This window comes from Nansenia antarctica (assembly GCF_963989245.1).
Source record: "Nansenia antarctica genome assembly, chromosome: 10".
Taxonomy (NCBI): Eukaryota; Metazoa; Chordata; class Actinopteri; order Argentiniformes; family Microstomatidae; genus Nansenia; species Nansenia antarctica.
The window spans coordinates 34,131,720-34,150,228 of record NC_137680.1 but is presented as its reverse complement, the minus strand read 5'-3'; the positions used below and the strand labels follow the sequence as shown (position 1 = coordinate 34,150,228).

The window sequence follows — 18,509 nt, the reverse complement described above, 5'->3', positions numbered from 1 at the left end:
GCACATTTCTGTTTACCTTCTTGTGAAGTGTCTCAACCATAATATTTGATGCGTTTTGTATTGTAAAAGTATACATGTTATCAATAGTTCAGTCATTCATTGGTATATGCAGTTGTGATGATTTTGTATTTATATACATGATGATTTAGATCAATAGAGGATTTGATCTGTTGTTCAATGGTAATAAATAGCTGTGAAGTCTTAGTCCTTGCATCCAGAACTCTGTCTGAATGTTACAGTGATCACTGATATTTCCCCATCCCTGTCATGAAGACTGTTCTTTATACAGTTGGTTAGGGTTGATATTCATATCTTGCTATTGTTATAGTACAACATTTAATAGCTTAACATTTAATAGCTTAACATTTAATAGCTTAACTATTTAGAACTGTTGATAAGTGAGTTTGTCCAAAGTCATTATTGGAAAGATGGTTCTGTCATAAGAATCGATGTGCTCGACACTGGTTTCTAAACCTATGACAGTACTATCAATCGATTATCGAGTGACTGACGACAGAACAACGTGAGAAGCTAACATGGAGCAGACGGTTGGGTCGCTGCAGGAACAAGCGCTGAAGAGGAAAGAAAGGCTGAAAGCCCTGAGAGGCAGACACCAGGTGGGTCTCAACATCACTGTGTATAACATAGTTATATAACATAGGAGTTAGATCTAGTAAGAAACCTGCTAGCAAGCTAAGTTCCGTGGTTAGCATTCCCAAGCTAGCCTTCCATTGGCTTAGTCAGCTAGCTTCTGTACTGTTAGTTTGTATTCATTAGTTTGCTAGTCCATCCTTCATCATTAGTCGGAACATACTATGCTCTAGTTATACATTTGTCTTTGTCTAACCTGATGGGACAGAAAACAACATGAGATATGCATTAGCATAGCTAGCCTAATGAGTAGCGTCATCACATTAAACAATAAAGCACATAGTTTACAAACAATGATGTACAACAACCATATATGATTAATCATGCTACAGGGATGGGAAGTGGTAAGACAGCTATACTAAGCTTAATTGCGTATTAAGACAGTTTAAACCATAGCCCATTCTCAGACAGCAGAGGTCTCAGGGATGGAGGTCCTACTGTATGTAGGGTTGAGTGATGGAGGTCCTACTGTATGTAGGGTTGAGTGGTGGAGGTCCTAGGGTTGAGTGATGGAGGTCCTACTGTATGTAGGGTTGAGTGATGGAGGTCCTACTGTATGTAGGGTTGAGTGATGGAGGTCCTACTGTATGTAGGGTTGAGTGGTGGAGGTCCTACTGTATGTAGGGTTGAGTGATGGAGGTCCTATGGTTGAGTGATGGAGGTCCTACTGTATGTGGGGTTGAGTGATGGAGGTCCTACTGTATGTAGGGTTGAGTGATGGAGGTCCTACTGTATGTAGGGTTGAGTGATGGAGGTCCTACTGTATGTAGGGTTGAGTGATGGAGGTCCTACTGTATGTAGGGTTGAGTGATGGAGGTCCTACTGTATGTAGGGTTGAGTGATGGAGATCCTACTGTATGTAGGGTTGAGTGATGGAGATCCTACTATATGTAGGATTGAGCCCCAGACGAGTTGCTTCATAATGCCAGAACTTCTAACGTCTACCCAGAAGGCACCTTTAACCTGTGTGCATTTTAAAGAGAGCTGAATGTGACATTCTTGACACTATTGTTGTATGGTCAGTGTGTGCATGGCATGGTATTAAGCTAGTTTTGTCACAGAAAAAAAGATTGGCTCGATATCACTCACTTCTTTTGGAGTGCATCACCACAGCTGTGCTTTCTGAAACAGTGATTGTATGAACAGTGTAGCAGAGAAGGAGCTACAATACCAACACACCCAAAGCCTGCCCCTCCGTTCCACAATCATGTCACTTACATTGTTCTTTTGTTCTTCTCAGAGCGTCCTCTAAATGTCACTAGGCTACTGTACACGTGCTTATACAGGAAACCTTGTTCCAGGGCAAGCCACCCTTTTGGCCGTTAGATCTGGAATGTCCTTCAGTGTGTTTGGCTAATCCTGGGTTGGACAGAGTATGCGCTTGTGGGCTTGGCTAGCTTTTGCTTGATAAACGTCTGTTGACATTCCAGAAGCATGCAATTGTTTTCCTGATGTACCCTACTTGGGAGAATGAGTCAGTTTCTGGATTGTTCTAGCAGGTGGACAGGAAGCCTCTCCAGGAAAACATGGGTTGGGGGGGGGTTCTTGGACTTTACTTGGGTCGTTCTTCCAACATTCGTACATTTTCTCTGACATTATCTGACATAATCTGTTATGTTTTGTAGTGGAAGTATTTTTAGAAGCGAATTTGTATGATGTTCATCATGTTCATGAGGGTACCTCTCATCTGTCTTGTGGTCTGATTTGGTTCACCTCCCCCCATCCCAGTGGGCCTGAGAGTTGCATCAAGATATCATGTCCTCAATCTAACTTGTCACCAGCCAGATAAATTACCAGCCATAAAACCAGTCATCAATGTAAATGTTGCCATTTGGATGTTGCCAAATAACCTCACCTCAACAACCCAGAGGTTGTGCCAAGTCTGTTTACCAATTCAAATAAGCCTAGGCTACTAGCCTGCTGTGTGACCACATAATATATATATTTTTTAATATTATGAGTAGAAGTGTATTCATGCTAGAGTGGTAGCATACACTGGGGTGCAAAAATGTCAGCACCCTTGGTTTAAATGTCTGTTACAATTAATCTCCAAGTGATTGAAAGCAAACCAGAACACTAAATGCTACAAAGTTAAACATGACACCTTTTAAAGGTTTTAAAAGGCAAATTTAAAGAATTTAAATTTAAAAGCAAGGTTTATTTTTATTTTCATTTTTCAGAGTTTTAGAAGATGATTACTAAGGCCCCGACCAAGGTGATTTACTCGTTGGGGTTTCAATGAGTCAGGTGAATATAATTCCAGGGTTGAACTATATATTCTGAAGTAACTCCATGCCTTCTAAAGTATCCGACTGCATTGGCTATTGTGTCTGGTGTTAAAAACCATGGATTCCTCTAAACAGTTGTCCAAGGATGTCAGAATCAAGATAGTTCAATTCCACCCTCAAGGAGAAGGCAAAAAAACCAACTCTTGCAACGTTTCAAACTACCCGTTTCCACTGTCAGAGAAACATCATCGTAAAATGGAAAAATAAATGGAACAATTGAAGTCAAGGCAAGATCTGGAAGACCAAGACAAATTTCAGTTAGAATGGCCTGAGATCTGGTGAGAAATGCTCAGAAGAACCCACACATCACTGCAAAAGAGCTGCAAAAAAGAGTAGCAGACACCAGTCTAGGACAACAATACAGCGTACCTTAAACAGCAAAGAAGCCTTGCCTATGACCTCAACACAAACTTAAGCGTCTGAAGTATGCAAAAGAAAACCTTGAGAAACCTGAAGCCTATTGGAACAATGTGCTTTGGACTGACAACCACAATTTAACTTTTTGGCCACGACCAAAGAAGGTATGTTTGTAGATTTTAGAAGTTGAAGAGAGGTTGGGCATTCTAGCAAGACAATGACCCAAAGCATACCTCGAAATTAACCATGAAGTTACCTCCAGGAAAGACGGATGAAGGTTTTGGAATGGCCATCACAGTCCCCAGACTTGAATATTATTGAAAATCTGTGGTGAGATCTCAAACATGCCGTGCATGCAAAACGGCTGAAGAATATTTCTGAGCTAGAGGTGTTCTGCCAGGAAGAATGGGGAAAAATTCTAAAAACAAATTTGATTTTTTTGGGAAAAAAATAACCCTTGCTTTAAAATGTGATGAAATGTGTCATGTTTATCTTTGTACCATTTAGAGGTTAGGTTTGCTTCTTTTCACTTAGATATTAATTGTAAAAGGCATTTTGACTAGGGGTGTCCACATTTTTTGCACCCCACTGTATATATGTTTTAAGTTGATCTGTTGTGCAATCAGTGAATCATTGTCGTCATCGATTCTGTTCTAGAGAGATGGATGTGGCCGTGTCAGTCTTGATTCTGTAATTTCTGTTCTAGAGAGATGGATGTGGCCATTTCAGTCTTGATTCTGTTCTAGAGAGATGGATGTGGCCATGTCAGTCTTGATTCTGTTCTGGAGAGATGGATGTGGCCGTGTCAGTCTTGAAAGATCCTTAAATCCACAATTTAGCATCCTTATTATTCGGCTGTTAGTCTCGAGATTGTGTTTTGGTTTAATCTATTCAGTTTTTTCGTGTTCAGTCTTTGTGATTCTTCTCACAGTTTGAGCCACACAAGTATAGTAAGAGTTTGCTGGCGAACCACTCATGACTGCTGTTGTCACCTTCCAGGGCAAGGACCAGGAGGACGGGGAGCCTGACAGCAAGAGAGCTCTGGGAGAGGGAGAGGAGGCGGCTGAAGAGGAACGACATCGGTGAGTCAGTGCCACAGAAATGTACGGCACAAAAACAACGGGTGTTACTGTCCAAATGAAATCAGTCACAAAGTCAGATACTCTCAAGTCCAGTTTCCAAAACATGATGAGATGGTCCTACAGACTAGGCCCATGTGTTGAAAAGGTGCTCATTGTGCTTTTCTGCTCAAGTTTTCAAGTTTCAAGTTTTATTCATTTTTTTTATTCTTATCACATTACACAACTGTAAGGGAGTAAAAATCTGATAATTTAAAAAAAAGCACAAGACAGTAAGGCAATAGGCAAGATAAGTCTTGATAAAATAGAGTGACAGTAGTATAAGACACGGGCTAAGTGAGACATTTGGCAGTTGTCAACTGCAGTGACAGTTGTGGGAGACAAATAGACAATAAGACAGGATACAATTAGCAGTGCAAATAATACAATAAAATAGAACAAGTAGAATGTCATGAGTATTGCACTCGGTGGCAGTGGGTGTGAGATGTAGTATTGAGTAAAGGGACCGATAGTATTGAAGGGGCTTAAGGTTTAGGTAGTCCGTATACATGGGCTGTGCTTGGGGATGATAGTCAGTTGTCTACAGTAGGCTTGTTTATGAGCCTGTTCGCCTGGGGGAAGTAGCTGTTAGTTAGCCTCTTGAGTTTTGGCCCTGAGGCTCCGGAAGAGGCTTCGTCTTTTGGACGGCATCGGTTCGAACAGACTGTGGTTGAGGTGGCTGGGATCTTTGATGATACTCCAGACACACCGTTTGTTGTATATATCCTGTTGTATATATCCTGTTGTATATATCCTGGATGGAGGGAAGCTCACATCCTGTAAGTGGCTTGCTAGCCAAGTTGTTTGACACAGAAAGGTCTGGAGCACAGAAGACAGTACAGAATCAAGCAACACACATACAGTATGTCAACAAGAAATATATCCCCCATATCTGAACACCATCTCTTCAACAAGTTGAGTGATACTGCCAGTGTTTACTCTGGGTTGGATCAGGGTGCTGTGCTAATAGCTGCTCAAATATCCTGTAGCTTAGAGGGCTCTGCTTCAGGCAGCAGGAAAGGTCCGCCACCTCTCTCTCTCTCTCTCTCTCTCTCTCTCTCTCTCTCTCTCTCTCTCTCTCTCTCTCTCTCTCTCTCTCTCTCTCTCTCTCTCTCTGTCACTCTCTCTCTCTCTCTCTCTCTCTCTCTCTGTCACTCTCTCTCTGTCTCTCTCTCTCTCTGTCACTCTCTCTCTCTCCTGTAGGACCGTTTTTTCCGTTGTTTATGTTTGACGATTGTGCTGGCACTCCTTCTCCTTGCACTCACAGTGGCTGAGGGGCCGTGTCTGTTTGTTTTTTGTGGGTCAAATCTATTTCAGAAAACGAATGAATTGTGTACTGGACGTGTTCCTGACCGTTTGTTCCAGAAGCGTTGATCTATGCAACCGTACGACGTGGCTTCTTCATTTGTGTGTACGGAGAGAGTGTCTCGTGTGAGCGCAGTGGACTATATCTTGTGACCAGGCATGCAGTATTAAAATTGCATGATGGGAGGATCAGATTGCGAAACAACGGTGTCATAGAACATGACGGTCTTAAGCAGTAGGCACGTTTGTACTCACTCCTCCCTTGGTGGGATGTTTTGCTATTTTTGTGTCGTCACTTACAGTAATGTAGATGACCAGGGAAAAAACAACGATTGCTTCTGATATTTGTCCGAGTTAAGGATGGACAAATATCTAAATCACTTGAACTAATATAAAAAATGATCATTCCCCCCCTCCTTCATTTCCATATTGTAAGAGAATCACATGAATCGCAAAACCATGGAGCAAGATGTCCACAGGAGGGGGGGTGGGGGCAGGACAGGAGGTGGGGTGGGGGCAGGACAGGAGGGGGCGTGGGTGCATGACAGGAGGGGGCGTGGGTGCAGGAAGTTCCTCAAGGAGAGATTTGTGAGGTAGACTCAAATGCGTGGTGGACTAGAGTTTGACTGCCCTGAGCTTAGACAGATCATCACTAGCATTCCAGCCCGTACCCATACAACCCCGCTCGTGGTCTGACAGCGGGCTCTGATGGATGCATCTAGAACAACACGCCCATGGCCCTGTCCTTGAGCCTCATCACTACCCCACGCTCAGATCAAAGGACAAAACTGTTCTCTCTGAGGAATCCTTAGTCAACACGTTAATCCAGGGTTCCTGCTAAAGGGGCTCTTGTTTTAGGACGCCACGGGTGCAATCTACAGAGATGTCAACCAAGCTCGCCAAGAATCTCGCCATGAGTAGCCTCGACGAAAGATGACATAATTGAACTCGTAGGAGAGAGGAGAAGCCCCTCCTCAGCTGTCATCTTCAGGCTAGCCCACAGAGCAGGTGGAACATGCTAATGAGATGTGTTCAGAAGCATAAAGGGAGGCCTTATTCCCAGGACTGACACAAAGATGTGCAGCTGTGTTGGATGTACAGATGGCCTCCTCAATCCTCCTGTCTACGGAGTACTACTTTTGACTACACTGCCACCTCCTGGTGTGTGTGTGTGTGTGTGTGTGTGTGTGTGTGTGTGTGTCAGGGTTTCCGTTAACCGGTAATTACCGGTCTTTGTCCGGTAACATTTGTTGAAGTCCGACAAACTGAAAACTCGTCGGACAAAATGTCCGGTGAAAATAATCACCACCATTCTCAGCTGAGCACCAAACACACACACACCCACGCACACACACTGCCCGAGAGAGAAGGACCCGCCCCCTCCAGCCAGCCTATAGGCTAACCAAAGGGGGCGGGTCCTTCTCTCTCGGGCAGTGCCGCGCGTGCACGAGTGTGTGTGTCCGGTGCCCAGCTGAAAATGGTGGCCCGAAGCGGAAAGCCTTATCTTTATCGCACAATAACAAGGATAACAAACGAAACGGACAACATTTACACTAAGACAGTGTGCGAATTAAATCACGGTGTGCGGGGGAGCCCAGGGATTCAAGCAACAAAAAGAAAATCTCCTGACGGAAAAAAAAGTTCTGGCCAAATCGGGGCCGGTGGCTTTCCGCGCGCGTGCGATGTTCCGTTCTACGTTCTAATGCTTTGACTTTTCTTTCGAAAAATGTGAATACATTTCCGCGTTGTCGAAAATCAATGACACATCGCTAGTCAACTAACACGGTTTGTTTTATGAGCCTGCTAACAATGTAAAGTAGTGTTGTAAGATGGAGACAAACTTCAGCTATATGATCTAACAGCCGGTCTTCAGGACGACATACAGACCCGTATGAGCTTACAGGGCTATCCCCTAAGTATGATTTGACAGGCAGCTAAACGAAAATGCCTTCCCAACCAGCGAGACCTGGGGGGTGTTCCATCAACGTCGCCAAAGGAAAACCTAGGCCCACTTCGCCAAGTCCCGCGAGACTCTTAAAAAGATCCAGGCATATCTTGATAGATCTCGCGAGACTTGTCAAAACAAGCCCAGACTTTCCTCCAGCGACGTCGATGGAACACCCCCCTGGTTATAGAAATGACGTTGTTTTATTGATAACATTTTTAAAAAAGGGTAAAACTGGAAAGAGAAAATTGAAAACTCACATTAATCCCAAACAATTTAACAAACTTCAGTTAACGTAATGTGGAGTCCGTTCATTGATCGATGCTGTCTGTTCAGTTCCCAGTGAGGCGCCCGTTCAGCGCTGGACATAATGGCATAGCGCGCATGCGAATCATGTTATATTATTATATAGCTCGCATCTAATCGTATCGGATGAGAAATAGACATTAAATGGCATATATAGGTCGCTACACAACAGTAATCACCGCGACAAACAGCTATATTAGATTTGGAGAAAAAAAAATATGATTTTGAAAAAAAAATTTTTTATTATATTTTAATATGATGACCGGAATAATTCACGTTTGTCCGGTAAATCGAAATCTTCCCGGACACGATGTCCGGCGGCAAATTTTTCTAACGGAAACCCTGGTGTGTGTGTGTGTCACTACCATAAACAATATGCATTTTACAAGTCAAATATAACAACAATACAATATTGTAACACTACAGGCCATATTTTCTCCTGTCTCTCCTCTCTCTCTCCTGTCTCTCTCTCCTGTCCCTCTCCTGGCCCTGTCCTGTCTCTCTCTCCTGTCCTGTCCCTGTCCTGTCCTGCAGAGAGCTGAAGCTGAGGAACTACACCCCCACAGACGAGGAGCTGAAGGAGAGACAGGTGCCCAAGGCGAAACCCATATCAGGTGACAACCTCAGTGTGGCAGGGGGGTGGGTAGGGGGGTGTGTTGCAGAGGCCGTGGCGGGTATCTTGACCGTCTCTGTGTCCCTGTGCTTTCAGTGGAAGACAAAGTGAAGGACCAGTTAGAGGCGGCCAACCTAGAGCCCGTCATTGAAGAAGTGGTAAGTTAGGGGGTTTTCCCTTTCTCATTCACGTCGTCCATGAACCAGTGATTGTTGAAATACCCTCTTGTGGACGCGTGTGCTCATACTCGTCTCTCCTCTTTTCCCCTCCACAGGATCTGGCCAACCTGGCCCCAAGGAAACCAGATTGGTAAGACATTTTTTGGCAGACGCCTTTATCCAAAGCAACTTACATTTGAAACATTTGACTAAGTAAGTGAATCATCTATCCAGGGAAAAACGTAATCTATGCTCGGGACCAGGGGCTATTGGCAGTCTTAGTGCTAGAAGAAGGCCAATTCTTCTTTCTTTTTTTAACAGTAGAGAAACTGTACAGGGGGGGGGGGGGGTAGAGGGGAAGTAGATGTTTCAGGAGGGACAGTTAAGGTGTAGCCTTTTTTTTGATGAAGATATAACAGTAGCCCTATTGTAATTTCCCCATGCATCGATGTGGTCTAACATCCACATATTTATCGTAGGGATTTAAAGAGAGATGTGGCCAAGAAGCTGGAGAAGCTGGAGAAGAGAACACAGAAGGCCATTGCTGAACTAATCCGTGAGTATTCCTCGTGATATCGGCCTCCATATCGTACGTGTTGTCTGATTTCATTTCCTCAGTAACATTCTTAACAATATTGATATTGAATGTGTGCTGACTAGGTCAGGCGTGTAATGGGTTAATTGCACTGCGGATTCCAGATCCCAAGTGGGTTTGATGCCACATGATGACATCATTGATGTGATTCCTCCGCAGTTGTGTATGAGCTACATTCTCAGAATAGACTTGGCCTCGGCCAACATGTTACAACAGTGTAAACCATAAAGGGACAGATTCAGTCTGGTTTAGTTAAAAAAAAGAAATCTGGCAATTATAGCTATTTAGTTGTGGAATGATAGATGGGGTGGAATAGGGAACTTAAGATGATGAATCATGTTGCTCTCGACACATGCTTGTAGACTTTGTATTGCTAATTCTTGCTCAATCACAATATTGAGTCGCATTTTTCGTGAGCAGAATGTCATTTGGATGTATGGCTTTAATGAACAATGCTATAATCAGACCATAAATGTAATGAGGCTGTAGCAGAAAGTTATCTGAATGATGAGAAGATGACTTCTCATACAGTAGATGTAGGGGCAATGCATTTTAGTTGAGTGATCGTAACATAGTTGTTGTTTGGGTGGCCCAACCAGTTATTAGGTTTAGGGGGCAATTACTTTTTCACATGGGTGATATATGTTTTGAATAACTCTTTGACTTCAATAAATGGAATGATCATTTAAAAACTGCATTTTCTATTTACTCAGGTTGTCTTTGTGTAATATTAAAATTGGTTGATGATCTGAAACATTTAAGTGTGACAAACATGCAAAAACAGACGAAATTGGGAAGGGGACAAATACTTTTTCACAGCAGTGTGTTCAGGTGTAAACAGAGAGTGTGTGTGTGTGTGTGTGTGTGTGTGTGTGTGTGTGTGTGTGTGTGTGTGTGTGTGTGTGTGTGTGTTCAGGTGACCGTCTGAAAGGCAGTGAGGAGGAGCTAGCTGCAGCAGTGGGAGCGGTCCAGGTGGTAGAGGGAGACTCAGACTGAACCCTCCAGCACCAACTGACCCTTTGACTCAGACCCTACATTTGTCTATTCTGTACAGTTGATTTTTGTTGTTGTTGTATGAAGAGAGATTGTCAGTTTCAGATGGAATGTCAATCGAATACAGTGATACCTTTCAGCTGTGAATGCTAGTCCCTGTGGGAGAGCCAGACCATACTGTTTAAATGTAGAGCTATTTGTTTAACGGTGACTTCCATACACTCTACAATGTTTTTATTCTATTTTTCCAGTAAAATGGATTTCCCCAACACACGTGGCTCTGTTTGTATGTGTTAACATCCTATAGAGACAGCAGATTATGGAGTTAATCTTGAGCCTAATTAAATCAAAAGCAAAGAAATATTTTGTGAGAAAAAAAATCCACTTTGTAAGCAAAAACATAGATCCGTAATCAAAAACATAGATTTGCAAAAAAATTTGTTTTTGTTTTTGTTCTCAACTCCAAAACATTTGTTTACAAAGCTCAACTTCCTTTTGCTAAATTAAAATATTTGTTTGCTAAACCTGTTGTTTGCAAAACAACAGCTTTGCAAAACATGAGATTTGCAAAACATGATTTGCAAAACAGTTCCGAGTACAGTCAGGGCGGGACCTACAGCAGAAAGAAGTAACGCACGTCCCTATTGGCCAGTGTCGATCCGAGTGATAGCTTAGTGATAGCTTATCCAATCCAGTACGAGACAAGGCGGAGGGCGGGCACTTAAACGGAAGTCCTTTCTTTCAGACAAAGGTTTCCCCGCCAATCCACAGAAGAAGCATTGATATTTCCATGAGTGATACTCTCACCATATTCCTGGCAGATTTCTGGTATGTTCACACTAATGTTTTTATGTTTGGACCGGATTTTCCCACCCTACCAGATTTTCCGGTTCCGGTCATAGGTTCTGCCCTTTCCGGCCATAGGTAGCGCTATGATTCGCTATGATTCGCGATGACAACGAAGACCCGTTAGTAGATCTGAAACTGTGTGTTGTGTGCGTGTTTCGCGCGCATCGCGCGTGTGACCAATGTGTCACAGTGTGTGTGTTCAAGTGGTATCTTTGTAATCATGACACGGTAGACATTTCTAAGAATGTATTTCACTATTTCTGAGTATTTCACTACTCAGTTATACATTTTCCATAGTTTGCTTCAAATCCGCTTGACGTCAAAAGTGACGTTTAACTATTTCCGAGTCCAAACCAGAAATTCTCTGCACCAGAGTACCTCTGAACTACAGCGGTAGAATGACAGTTTAATCGTTTTTTAGACTTGGATCTATTCATTCAACAAGGGACACAGCACTTTCCCGTTTTCTCCATATTGTCAGGGTATTTGAGCCTCGGAAAAGCGCTATATAAATATAATTAATTATTATTATTATTTCTCCATTTCGAAGACAGCGCCTCAGCCAACCTTGGGACCCGGAAACACGTCACGACTTAACAAGCGGATAGCTGTTATGTGATAATAAAGTAATAATAACATATATTTCAACCCTTTGTATATATACACATCTCTGCATTCTCTGTGCCATTATGCTTGTTAATCATTTTAATTCAAATAGGTATGAAATGAAAAAAAGATTCATTACCTTTAGCTATGGTGTAATAGGGTCAACCATTACATATCTTCTATTATCTTTTATCACTTTCTCTTCAGAGAATGGTAGAGATGTATTAATTGCTATGGCCACACCCCTCTTACCATATGACGCATGAAATACTTGGTTTACCAAATCCTTTCTCAATGTTTTGTAGTCTTCCTCAATCAGATGTGTTTTTTGTAGTAAAGCAACAAGCTTGAATGAAATGCAATGAATTTATTGTAAATCAATACAGCATGAAACCATATTTACATAAAAATGGATTGACCATACACAAACAAAAATGTATTCATTCACAAATTAGCTGGAATCAAGTAAAAACATTGTGTAGGTTAACCGAAATATAGCATGTGTACATATACATATATATCTTATTTGGGAAAACCTCAAACAAGCAGAACCATGAGATTAACCACACCAATGAGTGTAGTGACCCCCACAAGGGACCGGGTATTGTCACCACCATAAGGAGGAGTGGAGATGCTACAGAGCGGGAGCTATGGACAGACAGGATGCGTCAATGGGTAACAGCCGGTCTCCGGCAGGACAATTCCATGGCCAATGTTAATAATGCTGTCTAGTCTGTCACCAGGCCGATCCTGGACGTAGGCCCCAGAGAGACGGAGGGAGAGCCTGGCAGTTGAAAGCGTGGGGCCTGTAGCCACATGAATGAATGAATGAATGGTCTTTATTGTCATTAATACAGTACAGGTACCATACAACGAAATTTAGGAGGGGGGGCTCCCCTGGTGCTTGGATTTTTTTTTTTACTAAAAACAAGAGGGGAGAAGAGCTGGTTTACATAAATAAAGGCTATATACACTATCCACTATACTATACTACTATACTATACAAATAAAACACTGTGCTGTACTCTATGCTATGCTATAAATATCCTAACATTTCCTATCTCTGGACCTTATGTACACAAGGGTTGTCATATTGCACATGGTATTATTGCACATTCATTTAAAGTGTCGCAGTTTGCAGGTTTGAAATGTTCACAGTTGTATTTCAATATTGCACTTATGATTACAATCTAGTAGCTGCCATCAAATTGTCTTGATTGTCCAGGGCCTAGAATCTAGGTCTTTGCTGTGTTCAGGGCCTGAATGGCCCTAGGGTAGAAGCTGAGCTTCAGTCTACACATCTAACCACATACGTCACATACATACAGTTACTGCACATACACACTTAGTGTGTGTCCTTGTATTACAGTTTTTCTCAATTGCTAAAACACATTTCACAAAACTATCCTCCATTTTCCCAAAACTCTAAACACAACACACTTTTCTAAAGCTACATAAACAAAACCACACCTTCTCTCTTCAAAACTCAAACTTTCACACCAAAACAGCTGCTCAAAGCCAGCAAAAATCTAAACACTATACGCATCATTACAGACTACAACAAAACAACTGAAAACACAATGTTCAGTGTGTGAGAATGTTCTTTTTTTTCACAACTGCCAAAGCACATTTTTAGAAACCTTACAGTATCTGTTCTCAGAATATATCACTGTAGAGTATTGGGCATTCATAGATGTGTGTGTTTCATATGAACAGTATGTAAATCTACAGAAAATACAGTATGTATATTACGGTACATGTGGGAATACGGTACATGTGGGAAAACTAGGGTTAGGGTTAGGTGCTAGGGTGACTTGGTACATGCTGGCATGTCTAACCCTAACCCTAATCCTGACCATAACCTTAACCCTAGCACCTAACCCTAACCCTAGTTTTCCCACATGTACCGTATTCCCACATGTGTTAGATCAAGTGGCCTCCACGCCGCCTTGACAACTTTAGCTGGTCTGTAGCTGATGGGGTGACTGCGGCTTCTTCTACGTTGGAAAAATCCAGGGAAGGATCTATATGATTTTAGAACAATGTTAGAAGTGTGATTATCGTATTGATTTTCTTTGGCATGTTTTTAGTTAGGGGTTTTATCTAGACAAAACCGCAGGGAGCACGAGAACATGCAAACTCCAGACAGAAAGGTCCTTTTTGATGATCCCACCTGGGCCGTAGGCACTGGGGACATGGGGACACACCCTCAGCGCCCACAGCATCCCAGGCAGGAAACGAACCCAGGACCTACTTGCTGTGGTGGTATTGATTTCAGTCATATCGCCCAGCCCTACATGGAAATGTTTAGCAACAATTTACCTACAATGTGGAACATGGGATGTAGATGTTCTACCTGGTCATCTCTGAATCAACAGCAGGTCTCTCCATACTGGTACTCTGACCATGTCTCGGACCTTCAGGGATTGCTTGGCTGAACAAAGCCAGGACATTCTGAGCAGCTTCGGTTGCTGCACGCTGGTCAGGCTGCAATCAGAGTGAATGTGCAGACCATAGGAATTTGATAATACAGAGAAAAGCATAAAATGTTGTTATTAACAATTGATTCCAGTCAGGCACAAGCTGTACAATACTGGAAAACAAGTAATCTTCTATTTCCCACACAACACCCTGGCCAAATGTATGTATGAATTGGAAGAAATGCACCAACGGCCTACCTGCAATGGTGCTCTGCCAGGTTGAGGTGATTGGTTTTCCATTCTGCCATGAAAGTCAGGGTTCCTACAAGTTTCAACAAGTCAAATTTAAGACCTTTTAGACCTCTTTAAATAGAATTCTAGACCTATTCGCGACACCATATGATAGCTTTTTTCGAAACAAACGTGCTGACTAAACGACAGCCAACTCGAAACAAAAGCATGTGCTACGGGGAGCGTACCTATGTTCCCCGGGTCCTATATTCCCCGGGTCCTATGTTCCCCGCCTGCCGTTGTGTCAAGCGACCCCAGGTGTCGTTATGTGGTACTGCATGAGAGTTTGACGTGCGACCCCAGGTGTCGTTATGTGGTACTGCATGAGAGTTTGACGTGCGACCCCAGGTGTCGTTATGTGGTACTGCATGAGAGTTTGACATGGGTCTTAAGATGTCTTGGAAATATGAAGAACACAATGAATGTCATCGTTATTTGGGATCTTAGTAAATCAGGCCCTAAATGTTATTAGATGGCATGAACATTTTGACATTGAACATTTTCCCCTCTGTGTCTCCTCCTTTCACAATTTTAAATCCTTTCTTAATCCTTTCTCAATCACGGTGCCCGCCCATGATTGGACTGATGTTACGTCCATCATCATTAGCGCGCCTGTACCGGACCAATTGGCAACTCGTCCACCTGTTTAAAGAGCCCTCCTGTTTAAAGAGCCCTCCTGTCCTCTGCTGTGTTTGATGTTTCGTAAATTTTTGTTTCGGCTCATAGTTAACCCTCTATGGCACCTTGTTGCCTCTAGGCAACATACCCATTATGGCCTTTTACATTCACACAATGCATCCCCAGTTATGATGCAATACTTAGAAAAATAGGCAGGGTCATAAGGAACCAAAGGCAGTGTTTGAATTTGTCACATGTCTCTCTGGAGGCCATGCAGCATCCCTTTCTTCCAGACCTTCCCACAAGGATCAGCTTAGACATTTCTCTCCACAAACATCGTCTGAAAACATATTTTCCTGGCCTTTTTCAATCTGGAAAAAAATATATTCATAATAATAGCTGAGTAAAGCTTACCTTCTAATAGTTTAATTTACTTTATTTGCTAATTAAGTAATGGATTAGATGTTAAAATGCAAATGTTGCCTTGAGGCAACACCGTACCATTATGGTAAGTTGCAAATGTTGCCTTGAGGCAACACCGTACCATTATGGATTCACCATGACACCATGACACTGGTCAGGCGCACCTGTCAGGGGGCAGGCGTGCCTCTCTTGGGGCACCTCTCGGGCGCCTCTCGGGGGCACTCTCCATGCCATTACTTACCATTACTTACATGTATGTACTTTAGCCACTTTACTCTATTATATTTATAGCCTACCTTAATACTTGATGTCTTTTATTTTCAGAGAATCCACAGCTCCTGTTTGAAGGGACCGTGTTCCTGCCACTCCACAGAGAAGATCCCCTGACAGGCTGTGAAGAGTACAAGGAGGGAGCAAAGCTTCTCTTCCCACCCTGGCTATCACTGACACCCTCCTGTTCCTACATCATACATGTTTTTGGGAACCACGCCAACTTGTTGGGATAGGTATGAAGTCAACTGCCACCAATGGGCAATACTGTGAAATTGTTGATAAAAGAGTAGTCCACAACATCAGAAACCTGGAATACTTGACTGTTAAATGCCGACCCACTTACCTACCGAGAGAATTCAATGCAGTGTATATTACAAGCGTTTATATTGCACCAAATGCAGACGGTAGCTTAGCATTGGCGCGGCTATATGACGTCATCAGTGGTCAACAAAGCACAGATCCACAGGCAATTCACATTATAGCAGGAGACTTCAATCATGTCGACCTGAAGGCAGTACTACCCAAGTTCTATCAGCATGTTAAATGTGCAACAAGAGGAGAAAAAACACTGGACAAGGTATACACCAACATCAAACGTGCTTACAAGGCTAGACCGCTAGCTCATCTAGGCATGTCTGACCATGTGTCAATCCTCCTGATCCCAGCATACACTACCATGGGGAAAAGTGCTCCCATCACCACTAAGACTGTCAGAACCTGGCCAGAAGGGTCCGCTCCACTGCAGATCTGCCTAAATGACACCCCATGGCAGGAATATGAGCATGAGGACCTGGAACAGTTCACGTCGTCGGTTCTGAACCACATAGTGAACTGCACCAACTCAGTCACCGTGGACAAACGGGTCCGGGTCTACCCCAACACGAAGCCATGGATGACTGGGAAGGTCCAAAAACTGATCAACGAGAGGGACAACGCCTTCTTCGCAGGGAAGAGCACACCCCTGTACAGCACCACCAGGGCTAACCTAAAGCGCGGCATCAAAGAGGCCAAGGCAGACCACAGAGAGAAGATTGAGGAATGCTTCCTGAGCAACGACTCCAGGCGGATGTGGCAGGGGGTTCAGCACATGACAAACTTCAGAGCCAACAGGCACACAGCCGCAGAGGACGACCCCCTGCTGGCGGGAAAGCTGAACACCTTCTACGCCCGGTTCGACGAGGGGCGAACGGAGGTAACCACAACACAAACACCACTCTCTCCAGCTCTCAGCAGCCTCACCCTCACAGAGCATGAAGTGAGACGCGTGCTGAAGGCGGTGGACCCCAGGAAAGCCTCGGGGCTGGATGGCGTCCTGGGACGGGTGCTGAGGGACTGCGCCGACCAGCTGGCCGGGGTTTTCACCAACATCTTCAACCAGTCCCTGTCCCAGGCCACCATCCCACCCTGCCTGAAAACCTCAACTATCATCCCAGTCCCGAAGAAAAGCACGGTGAGCTGCCTAAACGACTACCGCCCGGTGGCACTCACACCAATCATCATGAAGTGCTTCGAGAAACTAGTCCGGGCCCACATACTCACACGCCTCCCGCCCAACCTGGATCCATACCAGTTCGCCTACAGAGCCCACAGGTCCACAGAGGACGCCATCGCGACGACTCTCCACGCCACTCTATCCCACCTGGAGAGGGGAAACAGCTACGCGAGACTGCTCTTTGTGAACTTCAGCTCCGCCTTCAACACCATCCTTCCAGACAGGCTAGTGACCAAACTACTAGACCTGGGTCTATCACACTCTATATGTGCATGGATCAAGGACTTCCTGACCGACCGCCCCCAGAGGGTGCGGGTGGGCCCCCACACCTCCACAGCCCTCAGACTCAGCACTGGACGGATTGATGGCAGCTGCTGGACTGAAATTTTTTTGCAAAACAATGTCAAGCCTGCAAACTGCGACACTTTAAATAAATGTGCAATAACACTATGTGCAATATGACAACCCTAGTCGTCTATCTGTATAGTATAGTATAGTGGATAGTGTACATAGCCTTTTTTTAAAGTGTTTTTTTAAAGTTTTTTTTTCTTTCCTAACACCAGGGGAGCCACCCCTCCTAAATGTCGTTGTTTGGTACCTGTACTGTAGCAATGACAATAAAGACCATTCATTCATTCATTCATTCATTCATTCATCAGGAACACATGCTACCTGAAGAATAGGTTTCTCCACTCTCATATGGAGTAACTCTCCCATGTCACACTGTGATGGTGGTCATTGTAGTCTGTCTGGGATGGAGGATGTCAGTGTAGTCTCTTTCAGAAGGACAGTTTAGTCTCTCTGTCGTGGAGGGGAATCTTGGGGGAGTTGTTACACAACACATTCTTGTTTATTTATTTATTTGTATTTTAAATAATTAGAGCAACCTGGTCTCACACGGCAGACGTCAGAATTCGCCGTTTATGGACAAACGTCGAATTCTGACGTGAGATCGCATCCAAACGTCGAATTCCGACGTGGCATTTGCATCCAAACGTCGAATTCCGACGTGACATTGGGGTAGCTCGTTCTGATAGCGCAGGGGTGCGCCTGTTATGTGCGCCTGTCGGGGCTTCTCTCGGGATTATTCCATTTTGAATTGCACTTGCATTAATTAGTTAGGCCACATTTAGGGTTAGGGTTAAGGTTAGGGTTAGGGTTAGGGTAACCATAGGGTTTCCAATTCAAAATGGAATAATCCCCGACAG

The 18,509-nt window shown here is 43.7% G+C and overlaps 1 protein-coding gene across 1 annotated transcript; it reads left to right on the top strand.

Moving 5' to 3' along the window:
- The first annotated feature begins 516 nt into the window (after positions 1-516).
- On the top strand, positions 517-10,600 carry ccdc12 (coiled-coil domain containing 12). Its single transcript, XM_080540386.1, has 7 exons — positions 517-617; positions 4,296-4,378; positions 8,505-8,584; positions 8,680-8,741; positions 8,858-8,892; positions 9,221-9,297; positions 10,253-10,600. Exons 1-7 carry the CDS (start codon positions 537-539, stop codon positions 10,330-10,332), a joined length of 498 nt encoding a protein of 165 aa, XP_080396512.1. The 5' UTR covers positions 517-536; the 3' UTR covers positions 10,333-10,600.
- The last annotated feature ends 7,909 nt before the right edge of the window (positions 10,601-18,509 follow it).

What these genes read in the sequence shown, in the direction of transcription:
- ccdc12 (XM_080540386.1), top strand. Translation starts at nt 537, where the DNA reads ATGGAGCAGACGGTTGGGTCGCTGCAGGAACAAGCGCTGAAGAGGAAA. An exon ending in GCTGAAGAGGAACGACATCG is followed by an intron (nt 4,379 to 8,504) that starts GTGAGTCAGTGC and finishes CCTGTCCTGCAG; the next exon opens with AGAGCTGAAGCTGAGGAACT. An exon ending in GGCCATTGCTGAACTAATCC is followed by an intron (nt 9,298 to 10,252) that starts GTGAGTATTCCT and finishes GTGTGTGTTCAG; the next exon opens with GTGACCGTCTGAAAGGCAGT.